This window comes from Eumetopias jubatus, unplaced genomic scaffold, assembly GCF_037043125.1.
Source record: "Eumetopias jubatus isolate StellerSeaLion01/CBP00866 unplaced genomic scaffold, mEumJub1_p1.0 scaffold_3, whole genome shotgun sequence".
Classification (NCBI taxonomy): domain Eukaryota; kingdom Metazoa; phylum Chordata; class Mammalia; order Carnivora; family Otariidae; genus Eumetopias; species Eumetopias jubatus.
Genome location: NW_028274809.1, coordinates 73,542,503 through 73,564,925, shown reverse-complemented (window position 1 = coordinate 73,564,925; position 22,423 = coordinate 73,542,503). Strand labels below are relative to the sequence as shown.

At 36.7% G+C, this 22,423-nt stretch overlaps 1 protein-coding gene across 3 annotated transcripts in view; it reads right to left on the bottom strand.

The window, feature by feature from the left end:
- Window positions 1-798: 798 nt before the first annotated feature.
- The window catches only part of CYTIP (cytohesin 1 interacting protein), a 36,321-nt gene continuing 14,696 nt past the window's right edge, over window positions 799-22,423 (bottom strand). Inside the window, exons 6-10 of one of the 3 annotated variants that reach the window (XR_003610784.2) lie at window positions 21,167-21,236; window positions 10,654-10,720; window positions 4,959-8,105; window positions 4,025-4,157; window positions 799-1,232 (exon numbers count right to left, since the gene is read on the bottom strand). Coding sequence is in view for 1 of the 3 variants with exons in the window: in XM_028113028.2 (XP_027968829.1) it covers window positions 7,597-8,054; window positions 10,654-10,720; window positions 21,167-21,236 (595 nt within the window). In the remaining 2 variants the exon portion in view is untranslated. Of the gene's footprint in view, window positions 1,233-4,024; window positions 4,158-4,958; window positions 8,106-10,653; window positions 10,721-21,166; window positions 21,237-22,423 lie in introns of those variants that run through there. The other 2 variants (XR_003610783.2, XM_028113028.2) reach the window with 2 other exon arrangements.

Below are 22,423 nucleotides of genomic sequence, written 5' to 3'. Positions count from 1 at the left end.
GAATTGTACAAGAATGATGAATCACGGATCTGTACTTCTGAAACAAATAATGCAATATATGGGAAGAAGGAAGTAACCATGTTTAAGGAATGAGATATTTTGCTCCACTTCCTTGAGAGTGGAATATCTTACATAAGTTACTTGGAATTCTTCTGCACAGATTTGTCTCCTCACTCCATTTAGTATTTATTTTATAATAAATATTATATAATAAATAAATATAATAAATATTCATATTTTTATATCAATATGGAACCATCCATGGATATTTATTTTATATCTTTGGCTATAGTCTAATAGTTTTTTACTTAATTTGTTGCTCAAACTTCCATATTTGGCCATTGATTGTAGTCTCATTCAATTGACTTCTGTCTCCCTTTGATATATCCCCCTTATTGTGAGGTTTTGTTTTATATTTTAAATACTTCTTTAAATTCTGGCACTGCAAAATAACCCAGGTTCTTCTACATTTCCTGCCACAGTCCTGGAATCAATCATTTACCCAAGGAATCTTGGTTTCTTTTACTGGAAATGGTATTAGAAACCAATATCTTGGTATTAAGTTTGCTCATTCTTTCTATGTCTTTTCTGCTGTCAACAAATTAATATGTGTATGTATATTAAACCTTGTATATATTTATAAATATTTTTCTATGTAACCATCTGTATCTATATTAAGCTAATATTGAGTGCATATTGATGTCTCTATCTCTAACCCATTTCCACATGGATCATCCTAGCCTGTTCCCTTAATTACCTGTAAACTACCACTCCAACAGAAAAAAACCCTGTCTCCCATCATTAGTCAGTCATTTATTAATAGTTCAGTTCCAGTATATATGTACAGCAGTATCAGAATGATTAACGGCTACCCCCGTGGGAAGCAATTTTCTCAAATGGACTACAATATTTATGTATGGTTTCTTTTGCCTTTGAGTTACAGACTCTAATCATTTCCAAAGTCCTTCTATTTTTCTTAAGTAGGCTGTTTCATATATTAATAATACATGGAGAGTGTCTTGTCCCATTCTGCATTCAATCCGGGCTTAAACAATAGTTTTCTTACAGTTCCGGATAATGATTCCAGATCCAGTCCAAGATTAAGGTTCCACAGGGTTTGGTTTCTGGAGAGAGTTCTCTTCCTGGCTTGCAGATGGCTGCTTTGTCCTCGAATGTCCATTCTGCCGCCTCCCCCACCGCCAGCTCTGCTGCTGGGCAGTTGGCCTCCAAAACTGTGAAAAAATAAATTTCTATTGTTTAAGCCACTCAGTCTGCAGTATTTTATTTCAGTAGACCAAGTAAACTTAGACAACTCTATAAAACTCACCAGGGCTCCATCTATTCAACTTTCTCCAAACATACATCATTCCATCTTACCCCCAGACCCCCAGAAACCACTGATTTATTTACTATTGCTATAGTATTGCCTCTTTCAGAATGTCATGTAAATGGAATCATATAATAATAACCCTTTCCAAATAGCTTCTTTAATTTAGCAACATGTGTTTAAGATTCATCATGTCTTTTCCTGTCTTGATAGCTCATTTTTTTAGACCTGAATCATATTCCATTGTATGGATATACCACAGTTTATCCATTAACCTATTGAAGGACATGTCAGTTGCCTCCAATTTTTGGTGATTATGAATAAAGCTGCTACAAACATCTGTGTGGGGATTTTTGTGCAGATATATGTTTTCAGTCAGTTGGGGTAATACCTAGGAGCACAATTGCTGAACCGTATGGTAAAGCTATCTTTAACTTTGTAAAAAAAAAAAAAAAAAAAGATGCCAAACTCTCTTCCAAAGTGGCTGTACTATTTTGCATTCCTACCAGCAATGCAAAAGCATTTCTGTTGCTCCACATCCTTGCTATGAATTGGCATTGTCAGTATTTGGGATTTCAGTCATCCTAACAGCCATATAGTGGTATCTCATTGTTGTTTTAATTTGCAAATCCCAAATGACAAGTGATACTGCATTCTTTCAATGTACTTATTTGCCATCTATGTATTATCTTTGGAGATGTGTCTGTTCAGATGTTTTGAACATGTTTTACTTACATTGCTTGTGTTCTTATTTTTGACCTTTAAAAGTTCTTTTTATATTTTGCACACAAGCCCTTTTTCAAATATGCTTTTTGCAAATATTTTCTCTCAATCTATGCCTTTTAATTTTCTTTACAGTATCTTTCCTAAAGCAGATTTTTTTAAATTTTAATAAAGTACAATATATCAACCTTTTCTTTCATAAATCATCCTTTTATTATACCTAAAAATTCATCACCAAACCCAATATTCAATAACCAAACTGATTTTGATTCCTCTTATGTTATCTTCCAGAAGTTTTATACTTTTATGTTTTATATGTAGGTCTATAATGTGTGAAATGTGTAAGGTCTTGCATATGGATGTCCAACTGTTCAAGAACCATTTGTTGAAAACTCTGTCCTTTCTCCACTTAACTTCCTTTACTCCTTTGTCAAAGGTCAGTGGCTATATTTGTATGGGTTGATTTCTGGACACTCTATTCTGTTCTGTTGATCTATATGCTGTATTTTGCCAATACCATGCTGTCTTAATTATGGTAGATTTATAGGAAGTCTAGAAATTGAATATTGTGATTCCTCCAACTTTCTCCTCCTCTTTTTCCTCCTCCTCCTCCTCATTCTCCTTCTTCTTCCTCACTTTAGCTATTCTAGATCTCTTGCTTTTCCATATAACCTTTAGAATCAGTTTGTTAAGGTCTATGAAATAGTTTACCGGAAACTTGGTTGGTATTCACTACATAGATTAAGTTAAGAGGGGGTCACACCTTAACACTCTTAAGTCCTCCAAACCATGAACACAGAATATCTCTTGATTTATTTAGATTTTCTTGGACAAAGTTTTGGGGTTTTTCACATATAGATACTGTACATACTTTGTCAGGTTTATATTCAAGCGTTTCATTTTGGGGGTACTATTGTAAAGTTACTGTTTGTTTAATTTCAAATCCCAGTTGTTCATTGCTTGTGTAGTAATTTATATTCTGTGACCTTGCTGTCCTCACTTATTACTTTCAGGATTTTTTTTGTTGTTGATTCTTCATGATTTTCCAGATGGACAATCGTGTCATCAGCAAACAAAAACAGTTTCATTTCTTCCTTCTCACTTTGTATAACTTTTGTTTCCTTTCCTTGTCTTAGTACACTGGCTAAAACTTTCAGCACAATGGTAAATAAAAGTAGTGAGAGGATATCCTGGGTTTGTACTTGATCTTGGGGGGAAAGGAGCCTGTTTCTCACCATTATGATATTTGCATATGTTCTTTATTGAGTTGCACATGTTCTTTGCATATGTTCTTTATTTATCCTCTATTCCTAAGAAATACATATCTATATTCTTTCAAACTGCTTTATTTTCTCTGATTCTGATAATTCTGGTATTTGTGCTACCTCCTGATTTTTCCTCATGGCTGATCATTTCCTTTTGTGCTTTGTAGTTTTGATTATGAGAATTTTATTTGTTTTTCTGTGGAATTCCTGTCCTGTGCTCATAAAGATGTACCCATATAGAAGTGATAAATTTCATCATGCCAATCACTAATTCACTTAAATACACTCAAATTCCCTGAGGAGAATTTTAAGGCAAGTAACTAGCTCACACTTTAATATTCTTTTAAAATTTCCTATCATTTCATGCACTTGAGAGACAAAGTCAGGAGACCTGGATTCAGTTTCCTACTCAGCATTTTGGCTAGTTATACAATCTTGGCCAGGTTCTTTAATTTCAGAGATCTTACTACTTCTCTATTAAAAATTATAACATCCACCATTTATATTTGTTCAAAGGAGTTTAGAAAAGACTCAATATATTATCAAGTTTGTGAATTCCTTGAATGATGTTGTGAACAGATCCTAAGGGACCTCCTTGATCCCTGCCTCCTCATGTTCATGCTTTGCATAATCCGTGCTCCTTGGGTGTGGATGGATCTTATGATTTGTGTCTAACAAACGGAACATGGCATAGTTGGTAGGCTCTTACTTGTGTCATTATGTTCCGCTATGTGGCAAAGTTGAGAAGATGTCACTCCTGTGGTTATATTGCATTAAGACTGTCTCGCGTGCAGTGTCTCTCTTTCCATTACTGGCTTTTACTAAGCAAGCTGCCACGAATCCTATGGCACACAGAAATGATTCTGATCACAACTTGAGGGAGCTTGGTAGTGTATCGTTCCCCAGGCAAGCCTCCAGGGGAGAGCTCAATGCTGGGTGACGCCTTGACTGCAGCCTCATGAGTCCCTGAGCAGACCCAGCTAAGATTTGCCCAGACACTTCACCCACAGAAACTTTGAGGAAATAAATGTGTTTTAAACCTCTAAGTATGTAGTAATTTGTTAAGCATCAGAAAGCTAATACAAGTACAAAGCCTCAATTAAGCAGGCCATGCCTTTTTGACTAACATAATAAAATTAAATTAAATTGTAAAAAATTAAAGAAAAAACCTCAGAGAGTAGGTATCAAGACATCACCCCAGATTTAAAAAAAAAAAAACTGCCTTGAAAACAATCATTTCATTTAAGGTAAGTAGGTAAAAAGATAGAGACTGAGAGACAGAGAGATGGGGCAGAGGGAGAGAAAGGGAGACAAGAGAGATCTGACACTGAAAAAGAGCATTCTTTATTTCAGAAAGGTATCAACTTTTTTATTGCCCATATTTCTGTAAAGAAATGGATATAAAGTACCAATAATCTTGTGATCTGAAGGGTTCAATATAGTTACGTATTGACTATACTTAGATTATATAAATCCATAAATACTTACACTATATGATCAGTACACACAAACTCTACCCAAGTTTGATTTCTTCAGTTCAAACTAGGATTTTTAATACTGTTTGTACATGCAACTAAGCTATAAAAGTAGTGCAAAGCAGAAAGGGACGAATAAAAGATCATTTCAAAAAGTAGAGTACCAACCTGTTGGACATGGTGGGTGGTGTTCCTTTAGCCACAGGACAGAGTAATTCTCAATATGCTTGATTCGAATTTGGTTTATCAATACCATGCTACAAAAGTGCAATTTCATAACCAATTGTCAATTAATGAAATCCACCAATATCACATATTTGACAAGTTGGGGGTAAGCAAAAAACAAAACACTTCACTTTTCAATTCATTTCCCAGTAAGTTACATCAAAGTGAGTCATTGTGCCCCAGAAGATTAGAGAAATGAAATCTTCTCAACTCCCACTGAGGTCAGATAGTCTGAAAAGCTGTGCTGTGAGAAATTTACCTACATTTCCACTAAACAGTAACTAGTTTTCTTACAACTTGTGAACACACAAAACATGACATACCCTTCCTTCCTGTACTTTGGTTAAAAACTGCTTTTCTTTTTTTCCAGAACATCTCAAACTCTTGACTCTAATGCTTCTTACCTCAGACTACAGTGGAACTTGCTCTCTCCCTTCCCTGTACCTTTTTGGGTTTGATATTTACTGTAAGGAGGAAGAATTACACTATATTTAACACTTCGAGCCATGAGAAAAGCAAATGACCTATAATCTGCTTTCCCGGACGACTTGTGGAAGTTCTCGAAACCCTGATCATGTTGTAGAAGAATTTAAAGTCATCTTTCCTCAAATAAATGTGATTATTTCTTTCCCCTGGATTTGGCAAGATGGGATTAACAAGATACGTTGCTTTCATGGAAGCAGATCTTTAACATGATAATTCTAGTCTAAGATGGGAAATAAGCAGTGTCAGTCCAATCACAATTTGGACTTGCAAGCCTTTGTTGAAAATAAATGTATTGTTAATCGTGCAGTTATTAATGTGCCTATATTTGAAAACTTGCTTGTGGGGGCCAAGAGAAAGAGTCATTCTAAATGTCCGTTTTTTCTCTTATTAACCAAAGACAATTTTTATCCATGCAGTATCCACAATTGTGTGTTTTAAGTATTCCATGAGGGGTGGGGGATGTGGGGTGGGAGGAAGTCCTGTAGGGATGACCACACAGAACCAGCAAAAGAGTAAACAATATCTAGAGAGACTGAGACTAGGCCAGAGTTAGAAAGAACTGGTTTCCAATTTCAGCCCTGCCGCTGGCCATGGGAACTTCTCCAAACTCCTGCTCCTTATGTATGGCTAACACCCATCTAACAGGGTTGTTTCAGGATCACATGGAAAGCATCTTTAACCTGCTAGGTATTCAGTAAATGGTAGACAGCATTGTTATTGTTCCTTCAAAACACCTCATCCTGCTTTTCATGTGAATGATTCCAAAGCAGAGCCCACTGGATGATTTGGAGTTGAAATAATTAATAGAAAGCAGGTTCCAATTAGCAATCTTTTATATTTTATTTTAATATTCATTTCTTACCCTACAAGCTTCCTTACTCCCCCTTTCTTTTCTCAAAATGACTCATTCTTTACTCAATTTATTTAAATGTGGTTACACTCAAAGTCACCTATCAAATGTCTTTATTTCTCCCAAACACACACACACACACACACACACACACACACACACACAGAGCTTTAAATCAATAAGGACTATTTATCACATTGTCTGCATTATCTACTCTAGAATATAGGTCATGAGCAGCTGTATCACCAGAACAGGGAAATCATGGACTTGAATGGGTACTGAATAAAAACGTGATTGAAAGGCTAGAAGTGATGTGATACCAACATAACCAACAGGCAAGAGTGCTGAGGCAATAACTGTTGGGAATGTATAACATAAAGTGAGGAGTAATGTGAAAAAATCTACAGGAGGAAAATCCTTTTCCTGGCTCTAATTTTTCAAATTCCAGACATCTGCTCCAAAAAAAATTTTACAAAGCTGTATGCAGGATCTTGAGAATTCTAGACTTGCCATCAATGTTTAGGCAGAACAAAAATTGAATTGAGTAAGAATGACATTCTCTCCCATTCTGTTTAGGCTGTCTATTAAAAAGCCCTTATAATCTTGCTCAGCACCCATCTTAGACAACACGTTCCCATGGATTCCCAAACCCTCATATTGAGTCTTATACTTCCTGCTTTATTGTATCTCATACTTCCTGCTTTATTGTTGCAGTGGATGTGAAAAATAGCTGATGATCCTCTTTGTTTATAATCCTTCACAGATGTAAACAGAAACATTCAAAATGACCTATTATGAAGCCTCCCTGGAGGCTACTGATCTTAAGCAAAGTTTTATGACCTACCAATGAACCTACGGAAGGTATCCCAAATAATTATATTCCATCACTCTTTTATTTACACTTGACTGAAAAGTTCTCAATTTTTCACACAATCTAGAAAATAAATATTACCCTTGTCTTCCCAGGCAGCATTAGGATGAGCAGGAATGTGCTTAATTTGTCATCTTATCCAACTTATTACCTAGTTCCCCTACTTTCTGTTTATCACCTGTGCTTTTCTGGTTACAAAAAATGATTTAAGAAGCAAACCTTATGATACAAAAATTTAAATAAAGGTCACTATCTATCGTCATGGTATGGAGTTTCAGTTTTGCAATCCATCTGCAATTTCCCACCAGGCTGGGTGGAGTTAGTCTAAACAAGTCCAGAGATATTTACGAAATAAGAAAGGTCAGGACAACCCATCAAAAGCGACTCTCTTCCTCTTCCACTGCACGGTGAAGGCCAGGGATGAATTTTAAGAGCTGTTTCCGGACACTGCCCCTTCTGCTTTTCCGGGGCAGGGTCCCAAACATGTTTGAGAAGTTGCCCTCCCACAAGGGGGACATGGACCCACTGCTGGCCGTGCTAACACTCCGGTTCCTCCTCGAAGAAGACCTCTTCAGGAAATCGTCCCCATCCTTGGGGACAAAGCACTCATCATCTGTGCTCGTCTGTCGACTGAAGCCTCCCCTGCTGGAGTCCTCAGACACACATGTCTGGTAGCCGTCCTCGCTGTCCATCGTCATGGAGCTCAGACAGCTGCTCTCACTGGATAGGCGATTCCGGTCCAGGAGGGCGGGCCCTGGCCCTGGCAGGGTTCCAAACAAAACCGACTCATCTATGTCCATGTTTTCCAAACTTGGGCAATTACCTGTGTCACCTGGAAGGCAGAAAACAAAGTCCACTGTGGAATGGATATGAGCATCACTCCCTACAAGCAAACACACCAAAATTTCTCTTTAAACGGTGCAGGAAAGAAAGAGTAAAGGTGAAGAATATTTTTCACTGAGCTTCACCCGTATGAATAAGTGACTCTTTATGAGGTCATTTGATAAAACCTCAGAGTGGTGTTTCCCAGACTATTGTTCATGGGCTGGCTTCCATGTAAAACTGTTCCACGGTCACAAATAGTCATGCTAAATCAAATAAATGGAAATAGATTCTTCACATAAGAACAGTCAACTCCTCTGAGAGTATGCCGGTGTGACTTGTCAATCTCCAAAGGTATCATTTCTTAAACAGAAGTGACCCTGCAACCTTTTATTAATGTGCTCACAGAAATGGCATTCTAAAGTATATACTTGGGAAAAAAAATAAAGAATATACTTGAGAAAATGCCGTCTTACTCCATTAAGTTCCTCTGATTTTCAGTTACTGTATTTTTAAATAATTATAAAATTATTAAAACATCACTCGAAGTGTATGGGAAACATAGTTATACAACTTGCACCCGTAGGCTGATTATAGAGAATTCAAAGGTGTTTAAAACAGAGAGGATATCTTCCAGCCTCAATAGTCCATGCTTCTTCCTAGAATACTTTAATACTTAAATGTTCTGGAATGGTACCATACCCAGAAAACAGCCCTGTCCTCAAATAAATAACAGTTCATTTGTGGAAGCTGAGTTTTATCTGCTTGGCTGAATTTTTTCATTAACCTTTCATAACCTATATCTGGGCTCTCCAAACTCAAATTTTAATCGCACACCAACATCCGGTCCCTACCCCACGTGCTTGTGTTCTATCTGAGCTGGCTGGAATGCTACTCGGTGCAAGAGGATTATTTGTTATACCAGGCTGAGAACGACAGTTTAGAAGGTGACTCTGCTTCAGGAAAAGTAATAGAAGATTGCACACTCAGAAACGGTTTTACTTTGTGCTGCTTATTTCTCTACTGTTGCTCTCCTTTGTCCTTGATTAGCAATACAAAAAGAGACAGATTTTCCACTTAATCTGCAAGGTTGAATTTGGCCAGCTCTGCACTGACTAGTCAGAATGCTTTCCTTTTTACTAATAAAACCTACTTATTTCATCTGGCAATGAGCTGATGAATTCTCTTGAATTGGAAAGCAATTGAGAATCTCATGCCCTGTATATTTATTCTGCGTCTAGGAAAAGTAAACTACAGAACTCCTTCAATCTCTCAAAAAAAAAAAAAAAAATGGGTACAACAATGGCTTTAATGAAGAGTCATTTCCCTTAATCTTGAACTAAAGACCTTGTCCATACAAGCTATGCCTATAGAAGCCCAGGACTGCCTATACATATTAGGCCAAACCCCATCTCCAACTCCAGAATGTTCCAGAAATGGGGGAAAAGGTTTCCCAAACACCCTCAAGTCTACAGAAATCCAGGAGTGGCTGGATTTTATACCTTTGTCCGGCTAGGAAACTTCAGAACCCCCCAAAATCTACTAAGAATTTTTGAGCATATTAATTTAAAAATACACAAAAGAGAAGTAACTTATATAGAAGTTTCATTTAAAAAAACAGAATATAAACACAAACCTCTAAGTCATACATTAGTGCTTAATTATGAATTAAATGTATCTTTTTCTCCTGTAAATAAATTATTACTTGAAACAAACATTCTAGGTTATAAATAGAGACTTTAGCTCAGTGTTAAGAAGGTATACTACATTTCACACCCACATAGCTAGTGGCTTCAGTGAATTATTTGTACAAACAAGTTCATTCCTCAGGCTACACCAGTCATGTAGCAAATGTCAGATCAACAAATTTTTATTTTATTTTTTTAAGCAGGCTCCATACCCAGCATGGAACCTGACATGGGGCTCGAACTCATGACCTGAGACCTGAGATCAAGATCTGAGCCAAGAGCAAGAGTTGGATACTCAACTGACTGATCGACCCAGGTGCCCCCAAATCAACAAATTTTAAACTTAACCATTCCCTTCAGAATTCACACAACAGCAAGAGCCATGCATTTACTGTTAGAATGATCATTGGTATTTCTGTCTTAGGTTTGCAGGCCATGAAGAGGCATTTCTCTGCATTCACGTAACTTGTATAATATGAACAAATGATAGGATCTCTACCCAAGAAGCATGCTCCCATTCCAGCCTCAATAATTTCTGAGAACTACACAACCCTTGAGCCACAAACGTTCTCAGAAATTGAATTCATCTACTGTAGTGGTAGGAAAATCAGCTATCTATCATTCCTACTGCTCTTCTAAAATCTCCAGGTGCCTCTTGTAAGTGTGTGCACACATGGGAGTGTGTGCGTGTTTTCATGTGTATATGTGTTATATACATGAAGGAGGGGATATGACTTGACCTACTCACCCTCCGAAAACATAGGTCACTCCAAAGGTCATGCCAAAAAAACACAGACTAGTATTCTTGATCCACGCTAGACAATTTTTTCTTATACTGATGATAATCTTACAACAACTTAGAGGCAGAAATACCAAAAAGATGAATGTTACTGTGGTTTCTAAACAGGAAATCACATTTACCATGAAGCAGACGCTGTTCCTGTAACTGCAGCGATCTGAACTCCACCCATTTTTTCTTCAAGGTTTGCTGATAAAAAAGAAAAAAAAAAGTGTTAATAATTGGGAATCCCCAGTGAAGATAGCAATTTACTTCTAGGTGATGAGATTTGTCATTAATTTTTTTTCCTTTCTTTCTAGCAGTAACAACCCCTCCCATTCACTGGAAAGACTATTTTCTACACAAAAGGGCGATACTGGGAATACTACTTTCTCAAGAAACAATCTAGTAGCACGAACAAGTTGAAACAATGACTTCATCTCAATAGAAACAACAGACAATGGAAACCATGACATTTATTTATTTATATACTTTTTTAAATAGTAGAGAACCCAATTGTTTGGGTTTGTGTCCATTTACTAGCTGTTGAGGGAAGGATTTACACTCCAGGCTTCTCCCCACCCCCTCCCGATGTGTAAGATGAAAGCAATAACAGAATTGAAACCCTGGGACTGTCCCGAGAATGAGGAGAGTTAGTAGATGTAAAATGTTCAGAACAGTGACTAGAGCTTAGTAAATGTTCAACAAATAGCATCATTCTGTAAGCCTGGGGCATTAAAGCTGTGTTTATTGCTGCACACCTATGTATTTTTCACAGCAAAAAGGGGAAGTCAGACTGTCTGAAAGACTTCCTTGGAGGGCTAAACTTAGAACACTGCTAAACACCCTGACTTCTTAACTGCTTCCTTCCTCTGCTGCCCAGCACATGCAAGCGCAGTGGCCCCGGGTGGCAATGAAGTGGTTGCTGTCACGGTCAAGACTGCTCATGAGGCATAACCCAACCCATCAAAGGGGCTGAGGTGGTGAGAAACAAAGCAACCAGGCAGAGGCCATCTGTCAAGGACAGGTAGAAGCTCACTCTCCCTCCCGCCCTCTGGCTTTTGCCCTGCCTCTTTCCCTGCCCACTCAGATCCCCATGGCGGCCCAGCAGGCAGGCACGGCTCAGCTTTGCCTATGGACACTTAATCCCAAGGAAAGGGAGCCTAGTTGGAAACAAGCACTTCTTTGTAAGAAGCAGTCTGGGAAAGGTAGATGCAGGCTACAAAGGAAAAGGGGGGAAAAATACATTTGGAAGAAGAAGGCTTAAGGAAAAGAAAATCATAAAATTACAAGAAGGTCCTCAACTGCTTAAGGGAAGAATGGCTGGTTCCTCAGTTCGGGGACTGAACAATCACTGGGCAGGATTTTCCAAGCCTTGATAACAGTAACATTTAGCATCAGTCCTTACAGTTACCTATATAATATGCAAGCACTAAATCAAAGCCATAAAATGCCTGGCTCAGTTAATTTCTTGTTCTTTCTGCACTATAGGAGAGTCGGTATGGCTGCGAGATTGCTGGGCTATCTGAGTCCCAGCTCCTTTTATCTGTGTCAACTGTGGTCCTATGAAGGTCAAGGTTAAGGACCCACAGTGAACAGAACTAGCAAGGATCTAACCCCTTCCTTCTCTCTGAAAGGGGTCTATCTCCTGCAAGAGAATAGAATCCAGGAGAGGAGCATAAGCATAGATTGACAGTCAAAACTAAATACAGAGAGAAGCGGAGATTGTATTTTTGCACTCGCTATTCAGAAATACAAAGTCATGCTGTGCCGGATAGCTAATTTTTGTGAAAATAAAGGTTTTAAAATATCTCATCTGTTGACTTGGCCCAGTCATTTAAGTACGTCATCACTTGAACCAAGAAAACACCAGTGTAAAGAGCAGATGTGCCAAAGCGACTAAGAGTTTTTAGTCTCTGTCTCAGCTTCCCCATTTTCCTCATAATCTGTTTCTGCCTGTTATTAACAATACAGTTGTATATTTAGACAAATGAGACCTCTCCCCATTAGAAAAAAATTAAAACACGTGGGAGATCTAACCATACCGGGCCCTATCACCGAATTGTACCTAGCTCAGAGCCTGGTACATAGCAGCTGCTCAGTAAATATTGAATTGAAAGAATATATCAAAAAATGGCTTCCTGAAATAAAACTCAACTACACAGATGGATATTTTGAGTTGGATATATTTCTAATGTTTTCAATATACATGAGACATATAGCTACACATTTCCATCTTTACTACTTTTACAGTGCTTTCATGGATAACATGCTGTTTAATTTTCCTAACATTCCTACAAAGTTCCAGATTAGAAAATAAAGGTGCAATGTAGCAAAATACTTCCCAAGGACTGCCAACCCAGGAAAAAGCAGAGCTAGATTGAAAAGTAGCTCCTCCAGCTAGCACAGTGGATGTGCTGTTTTCATGTTAAACATCTGAATCATAGGTTATGAGAAATGATTATAAATTATGACCAGGTTGGATTATTCTAGAAATGCAAGGGTGGTTTTACATTAGAAAATATTTAAATGTCGGGGGCGCCTGGGTGGCTCAGTCATTAAGCTTGAAAACATGGCTCAGAAGGGACCACCATTTCTAAAGAAGAGCTGTGGCTTCATGGCTATAACCTCATTTGCAATATGAATGCATAATTATACAGGACACACAAACTAAATGTCATGGTGTGAAGGGGGAGCCAACTTGACCCTGGTTATAGGTCAGATCCAGACATTTCTGGTTCAAGCGGTGAACTGGAAATCACATAGTTTCAAGATTAGAAAAGGAAAAGGAATGCAAGAAGATAAGCAAGAATGAACCCAAAGATCTGCCAGACCTGGAGAAGCAGAAACAGGTAGCTAGGGATTTGGATCCTGTGGCAATATATAATTTAAATGCACTTATTCATCTGAGACAGAGGACAGAGACAAGTTTCTTGCTTGAACCTTGGCTAAGCTCTACTACCATGAAAAGCAGGGTGAGAAAATCTGCTGATGGTGACTATGGCCCATGTAGAGCTCATGCCTGGAGAGGCAGGAGTAGATAAATGCAGCATAAAGGTGCAATGTAGCAAAATACTTCCCAAGGACTACCAACCCAGTAAAAAGCAGAGCTGCATTGAAAAGTAGCTCCTCCTGCTAGCACAGTGGATGTGCTGTTTGGCTCAGCACACGAATCCTAGAGGAAAGACCTGGCTCTGGATTGGGAGCCTTGAAAATGCAGGGTGGAGGCAACCCAAGTACAATACTGAGTGGAAGGGAAAGACCACCATGCATGGGAAGTGAGCAGTATAAACTCCAAAAGGTATGAAAGACAACAAAATTGATAGTCAGTACATGGATTCTCTCCAAAAAAAAAAAAAAAGAAAGAAAGAAAAGAAAATAGAACAGTGTCCAAAGAAGACTTTAAAACAAAAATATTTATAATCTTCAGAGGAAGAAATGAGATCAATGTTGATCAAAACAAGAAATCTGAAACAAAGAAATAAAACAAGAACAGATAGACATGAAAAAGAATGATCTGAAAAAAAATTATTTAACTCTTAAAACTCAATGGAAACAACTCATTCTCTACAGAATAAAGACTTTACTGAAGAATTCAACAGGAACATAAGAAAAAAGATAAAGTGATACAAAATATGAAAGAGTGGTTAGGAAGCAAGGAAAATAAATCAAAAGACTCTAAAAATATGTCTAACAGGAATTCCAGAAGATAATTCAAGGAATGGTGAAGAAGGTATATTCAAAGAGTTCAAGCTGTTAGTTTTCCAAAACTGAAGAAATTCACAAGTCCTTGGATTGAAAAGGTACTGCAATTTCTAAGCAGTATAAATTTAGAAGTGAATCTAGACCTAATCACATTTCAGTGTAAGTTTAGATCAGTAAGACAAAAGAACATCTTAAAAGTAACCAGAAACAGACAAAAGATTGCCACAAACTGAAATACTGGTTTTTGAAAAGACTCAAAAATAGAAAATCCTCTAGATAGAATTACCAAGAAAAAAAGAGAGAGAGAGAGAAGGCATAAAAAGTAATGCAAATAAAAATGGGGACATAATCTTTCTTGTGAAGAAAAGAAAAATACGAGAACAGAATTTTCATTATCAACACATACAATAAATTTGAAAATTTTAAAAATTCATTAACAAAAACATTAATTAAATAAAACTGGCTCAAACAAAACAAACAAAACAGAAAGCCTGAGATATCTTATAATTAATAAAGAAACTGAAACAGAGTTTAGAAGTATTCCCACCAAAAAAGAACCCTAAACCCAGATGATTCAGATAGCTACAAGAATTCTACCAGAGAAGAAAAAGGGGAAGATTCTCCCCAGCTCATGCTAAGAGTCCAGTAAACATGATACCAAAACTAAAGAAAGATAGTTTGAGAAAAGAAAATTGCAGGCCATTCTACCTATAAAATGAAGTTACCTTCAAATATCCTAAAGAAAATATTAGCAAATCAAATCTATATTTATATAAAAATGATTATAAATTATGACCAGGTTGGATTATTCTAGAAATGCAAGGGTGGTTTTACATTAGAAAATATTTAAATGTCGGGGGCGCCTGGGTGGCTCAGTCATTAAGCATCTGCCTTCAGCTCAGGTCATGATTCCAGGGTCCTGGGATTGAGCCCCACATCAGGCTCCCTGCTCGGCAGGAAGCCTGCTTCTCCCTCTCCCGCTCCCCCTGCTTGTGTTCCTGCTCTCGCTGTCTCTCTCTCTCTGTCAAATAAATAAATAAAATCTCAAAAAAAAAAAGAAAATCTTTAAATATCATTCACCATATTGACAGATATTTTTTAAAATAAACAAGCGAGAATAACGCACACAGAAAAAAGTGTTTGATAAAATGTAATACACAAGGACTATAAAAACTACTAGAAAATTTAGTATGGAAGGAAGTGTCCCAAATCTGAAAAGTATATTCATAGAGAAACCTCATTCCTGATGGGAAAAAGTGGAAATTCCCTTTAAAATCAAGAACAAAACAAGGATACTTATTATTATAGTTTCTATTCATCACTGTAGTGTAAGCCCTACCCAGTGTAGTGAAGAAAGAGAACTTTATGTCATCCTTAACAGTTATTATCTGAAAACCCAAAATAATCTACAGATAATTTGTTAGAAATTACATAGTTTAGGAATAGTTTGAATTATATAGTTTGAATGACAGCGTAAAATTTGTTTGACAAATCTATACATCGACCTCAATCAAAACACTTATTATTTTTATAAAGAAACTATGATATGAACAAAAATCATAAGTAGAAAGGAATACATCTAGTGAAAAATGTATAGGATCTATCTGCATAAAAGTATTACACTTCATTTAAAGACATAAAAAACAATTAAAAATGGTTAAGATTATGAAAACTTTTCCTCTAAGATCTGGAAGAAGACAAGGATGTCCACTTTCACGACTTTTATTCAGCATAGTGCTAGACGTCCTAGCCACAGCAATCAGCCAAGAAAAAGAAAGAAAAGGAATCCAAATTGGTTAAGGAAAAAGTAAAACTGTCAATTTTTGTAGATGATGTGATACTATACATAGAAAACCCTAAAGATTGCACCAAAAAACTATTAGAACTAATAAATAAACTTAGTAAATTTGCAGGATACAAAATTAAAATACAGAAATCTATTGCATTTCTATACACTAATAGTGAAGTAGCAGAAAGAGAAATTAAGAAGACAATCACATTTATAATTGCATCAAAAAATATAAAATATCTAGGAATAACTTTACCCAAGGAGGTGAAAGACCTATACTCTGAGAAATAGAAGACACTGATGAAAGAAACTGAAGACAACCCAAACAAATGGAAAGATATACCATGTCCATGGTTTGGAAGGATTAATATCATTAAAAAGTCCATACTACCCAAAGCTATCTACAGAGTCAATGTAATCTCTATCAAAATCCAAACAGTATTTTTTATAGAACTAGAACAAATAATCTTAAAATTTGTATAAAACCACAAAAGACCCCAATGGCCAAAACAATCTTGAGAAAGAACAAAACTGGAGGTATCACAATCTCAGATTTCAAGATATACTCAAAGCCAAAGTAATCAAAACAGTATGGTACTGTCACAAAATAGATTCATAGATCAATGAATAAGATAGAGAGCTCAGAAACAAACCCACACTTATATGGCTAATCAATCTATGACAAAGGAGTTAATAACATACAATGAGGGAGAAACAGTCTTTTCATTAACTGGGAATACTGGACAGCTACATGCAAAAGTACGAAACTGGACCACTTTCTTACACCATACACAAAAATAAATTCAAAATGGATTAAAGACCTAAATGTGAGACATGAAACCTTAAAACTCCTAAAAGAAAACATAGGCAGCAATCTCTTAGACACTGGACATATTTTTGAATACGTCTCCCCAGGCAAGGGAAACAAAAGCAAAAATAAACTATGGGACTACAACAAAATTAAAAGCTTTTGCACATCCCTGAAGCAAAAAGGAACCTATTGAATGGGAGAAGATATGTGCAAATAATATATCTAATAAAGGGTTAATAACCAAAATATATAAAGAACTTATACCACTCAACATCAAAAAAACCCCACATAATCTCATTAAAATGGGCAGAGGACCTAAATAGGCATTTTTCCAAAGAAGACATACAGATGGCTAACAGACACATGAAAAGACATTCAATATCACTAATCATCAGGGAAATGTAAATCACAACCACAATGAGATATCACCTTATACCTGTCAGAGTGGCTAGTATCAAAAACAAGAAATAACCAGTGTTGGCAAGAATGTGGAGGAAAGGAACCCTCATGCACTGTTGGTGGGAATGCAAATTGATGCAGCACTGTGGAAAACAGTATGGAGTTTCCTCAAAAATCAAAAGAGAAATACCATATGATCTAGTAATTCCACTACTGAGTATTTATCCAAAGAAAACAGAAACACTAACTTAAAAAGATATATGCGCTCCTAGTTTATTGTAGCATTTAAAAAAAAATAGCCAAGATATATAAGCAACCTAAGTGTCCATCAATAGAGGAAGGGATAAAGATGTGGTATACATACACAATGGAATATTATTCAACCATAAAAAGGAATAAAATCTTGCCATTTGTGACCACAGGAATGGGCCTAGGGGGTATTATGCTAAGTGAAATAAGTCAGAGAGAAAGACAAATACCATATGATTTCACTTATATGTGGAATACAAAAACACCCACAATCAAACAAACAAAAAAGCAGAAACAGATTCATAAATAGAAAGAACTGGTGGTTGCAGGAGGGGAAGGGAGTGGGGGAATGGGCAAAAAAATAAAAAGATGGTGAGATCGTCTATCACTAAGAAAACTCAAAACTATGGAGATGTTAAGTCTTTTCAAATTGAGCTGTCTACAGAAAATTTAATACCAATCAAAAGTCCAAAGTTTATTTAGAGAACTTGATAATCTGATTCTAAAATTTATATAGATGATCAGAAGAACCAAGAATAACCTGGAAGGTTTGTTCAACCAAATACCAATATTTATTACAAAGGTATAATAACTGAGTTTGAGAGAAACAATGGATCAGAATACGGAGCCTATAACAAAATCCATGCATATATGAAACTTGCTTAAAAATAGAGGCTTCACTGCAGGTCATTTCAAGGAAGGGGAAGAAAGACTAAAAGAAATGGTACCGGGAGAACTGGGTATTCACATGGAAATGAAAGAAAATTAGAATCCTATCTCATACCACATATACAAATTAATTCTGGGTGAATTCAGACTTCAGTGTAAAAAGGAAAAACTTTAAAACTTTTGGAAGAAAATAGAGAAAATGCAGATTACCTACAAAGGATAAACAATAAGAGCTCTTACATAAGCAAAAATATCAAAGACACAACACATTTAAAATACTAAGGAGACAAAACATCAACTGAGAATAATTGAATCACCTAATAAAACTCTCCTTCAACATTAGCAGTGAAAGATTTGTTTGGCCAAAGAAAGCCCTACTTACGCTTGCTAAAGGAAGTACTACAGCAAAAAAGAAAGTAAACCCAGAGGGAAGGAAGAGAAAACGGCAAGCACATCAATTCAACACATTAGCATATGTTACCTCAGAACGATAATTTTTATTCTAAAAATTGATAAAATTCTCCAAAGTAAAGCAATAATAAGAAAGATGGGGTCTTGAGATGAACATTTAAATATGTTAAGGTCCTCATGATGTTCTAGGAGAGGATGGGTATATTGAAAAATGTATATTTCATTTGAAAAAATCGGTAGGTGTGAATACTAAAACTTCAAGAGAAAACACTGAAGGAGCAGAAATTGCTTCTGAAACACAAAATGTGCTTTTTGCAGGAGAAGGCTTTATTCCATGAAATATAGACCTATTTGTTCAGTTATGTTTTAAACAATACCACCAGTTTATTTTGTACATTTCTTTCCTTTTTCTATGAAAAGGTAAAAAAGCCACATTTACTGGGCGCCTGGGTGGCTCAGTTGGTTAGGCGACTGCCTTCGGCTCAGGTCATGATCCTGGAGTCCCGGGATCGAGTCCCACATCGGGCTCCCTGCTCAGCAGGGAGTCTGCTTCTCCCTCTGACCCTCTTCCCTCTCATGCTCTCTATCTCTCGTTCTCTCTCTCTCAAATAAATAAAAATAAAATCTTTAAAAAAAAAAGCCACGTTTACTTTAAAAAATGATCCTCACTAATACTCTCTTTTTTATAAAAACAAATTAAGTTTTTACAGTTTTAAAACCTAACTATACTATGAATCACTGTTTATTCCATACAAAAACTTAATGATAAAATGTTAGAGGCATTCCCTTTAAAAGATTATCACTATTTACAAGAGTCCTAGCCAATGTTGTAATAGGAGAAAAATAAATTATGTAGTTGACCCTTGAATAATACAGGGGTTGGGGTGCTGACCCCTGCACGGTCAAAAATCCACATATAACTTTGCCTCCCTAAAAACTCAACTACTAATATAGCCTAGGGTTGACTGGAAGTCTTACCGATAACATAAATAGTTGACTAACACAGATTTTGTATATTATATACTGTATTCCTACAGTAAAGTAAGCTAGAGAAAAGAAAATGTTTTTAAGCTAATCACAAGGAAGAGAAAACACATTTACAATATTGTACCTTATTTATAAAAACAAAAACAAAAAACCTGCATGTAAGTGGATCCATGCAGTTCAAACTTGCATTGTTCAAGGTTATTCAACTGTAGTTGAATAACCAGGGTAAAGGGGCAAAACTTTCAGTATCTGCAGATGACATTATGCCTATATAAAAAATCTGCAAACGTTGGAATAGAGTTCAGCAAGACTATCAGAGTTGAAAATTTACACAAAAATCAATAGCAACACAATTAAAAGATCTTTTAAAATTAAAAAATCATGTTTATTATAGCAAGAAAACTTAGAAGGCACCTAAGAATAAATATAATAAAAGCTATATAAAAGTGTATAAAGAAATGATAAAATGTTTCTGAAGTATATAAAAGACCTGAATTAAAAGGTCAAGCTCCTGTGTTTGGAGTAGGAAAGGTGAAAACCGTAAAGATGTCAATTGATATTTATTCTATAAATGTCAATTCCTACCATAATTTGAACAGAGGGATTTTTTAAGGAATTTTACAAATTAATTCAAAATATCATAACGACAAGTAAAATGACAAGAGTATAAAACCAGTGTGGACACAGAAGGAAACAGGGTTCACTGATGAATTAGATATGGGGGGGGATACAAGATGAAAGATAAACAGAGCAACTCCTCTACGGTCACGGGCTCAGTAATTAAGAAGTACATACTTCGTAAAGAAAACTCATAAAAGCCAGCTATTGCTGAACACAGTCCAAGTGAGCAACCTGCCTGTAAGCCTTGTGGTCTCTGCTCAGACCGGCCACCTCACTGCCACGCAGGGGAGCTCTCTGGGAGAAAGAAGTCAGTGGGGTCCGCAGGCCCATGACTCGAATGCACACGGATGAGTGTCTGCACGTCATGGCCCGGCAGAGCCTCAGCCGTCCAGCAAACTGAGATTTTCAAGACCCTCAAAGAGCCATCCCAGGGAATTTTCTCTGAACTCTGCATTGTGTACTATCTCCTGGAAACTTTTATTTTTCTTTCCACTTAAAAGCTGATTGTGTGTTTGCCAGTGAAAGTAGATTCAAGGACGGCCACAGGAGCAGAGGGAGATGATTTTTGTAGAAAGAATGAAGCAGAACAGAAGGACACAGAAGAAGACAATGGAAAAGCAAAGCCTCCAGGCCCTCCTGCATACATGCAGCACTTGGAAAAATGAGGAAAACACCAGCAACTCCTCCTTTGTTTCCCCCACCCCCCCGGAACAAAATGTAAATCAAGAGAGATCACAGGTGCATTAGTGAAAAGTTCTTCAAGTGATATGCCTTCCTGTTGCCTTCCTGAGCCTCATAGAAACACAGAAGGAGGAAGGAAGAAAGTGATTTGCACTGGTTTGTGGAATTCAATATTCCTATAAAGGTAATTGTGTGGCTCTTGATAATTCAGCAGTTTAGACTCATCACGACATCTCATCTTCAAGGGCTATTTCAATCCCTCAAATAGATTTTTATTCTACCACTCACACATTCAAGGATGAAAAATGTGGCTCACTGTATTAAATTAAATTACCTTTAAAACTTGCAGCTTTGCTTCAAGCTCTGCTCTTTTGAGAATCATTGTTCCATTAAGAGTCTCTATCCTGTTTTAAGAAAAAAGGGGGGGGAGGGGAACAGCATGAGTGATCCTTTCAAACAAGTGCCATCCTTATGGAGTACTACACTTTCAGCACAGACTATACTTAAAAAAAGCAATATAAATGTTATGATTCTCATGGCACTTCAAGTATCTGGACCTAGGCCGAATCTTCTGACTTTCCCCCCTTCAGGGAAAGGAAGTGGAAAAAAAAACAAAAACAAAAACAAAAATCCCCTCGAGAGGGTGGTTGAAAGAAAAGATATTGGTTCACTTGCAAGCTGTAGCTCATTTTATAGACGCCACCATATGACAATGACTATCGTCCTCTGCTGGAATTTATTCTTATGGGCTCTGGCTGAATCACCTATTTTATTTGGTCAATGCTTATTGGGCATATACCACGTGCCAGACTTTAGACACCATGCTAAGCATGAGGGGTCCAGCAATAAAACATATAATAGGGATCTTCAAACAGTGGAATAGACATGCCATTTCTCGGAAAAGGGAAAAGTCCCTTCTTTCCCAGGATTCTAGGAAACTGTACCTCTATAAATTGCCTTAATTTTTCAGCTAGAAAAAAACAGAGCCAGACCACTATGAGATAATAACCTTCATATGACTCTCACATCTCAGAACCTTTTAAGTTTATAAACTTCAATCCTAGAATTATCAGTTTAATGGTGTTCCATTTCTCCCTATACCAAATGCCCTTCTAAAAATAAAAAGACTTGTTCTATCCTGACTGATTTGATTTGTTTTGTGGGCTCATGTTGACACCTGTATTTTGACTACTAAGTCAGCAATCTGAATAAGATAACAAATGTCATGTGTGAGTCACACACCTAAGCATTTAAAATATTAGTTCAAATTCCTTCTGATAAGTAAGCTGTAACTATTGTATTAAGATGCAGAAATTTTTCAAGTCACGGTAAAACAATAGCATTAAATATGAAGACCTATTTTTCTCTATTTCTAATAGCATTATTCCCAAGATAATGAGATGATAATGCAAGCCAGGATGTTGTCTACTTCCTCATTAGGGTGGTCTTGTCTCTGGGCATTAGTGAGGATCCTATGAATCTGTTTCAACAGGACTCTTAATGCCCATCTGACCTGCCCAAGCAATAGGTGTCTATGTGCAAAACCACAGGCACACGTTGGTTGTTCTCTTCAGTATTTAGACAGATGTCT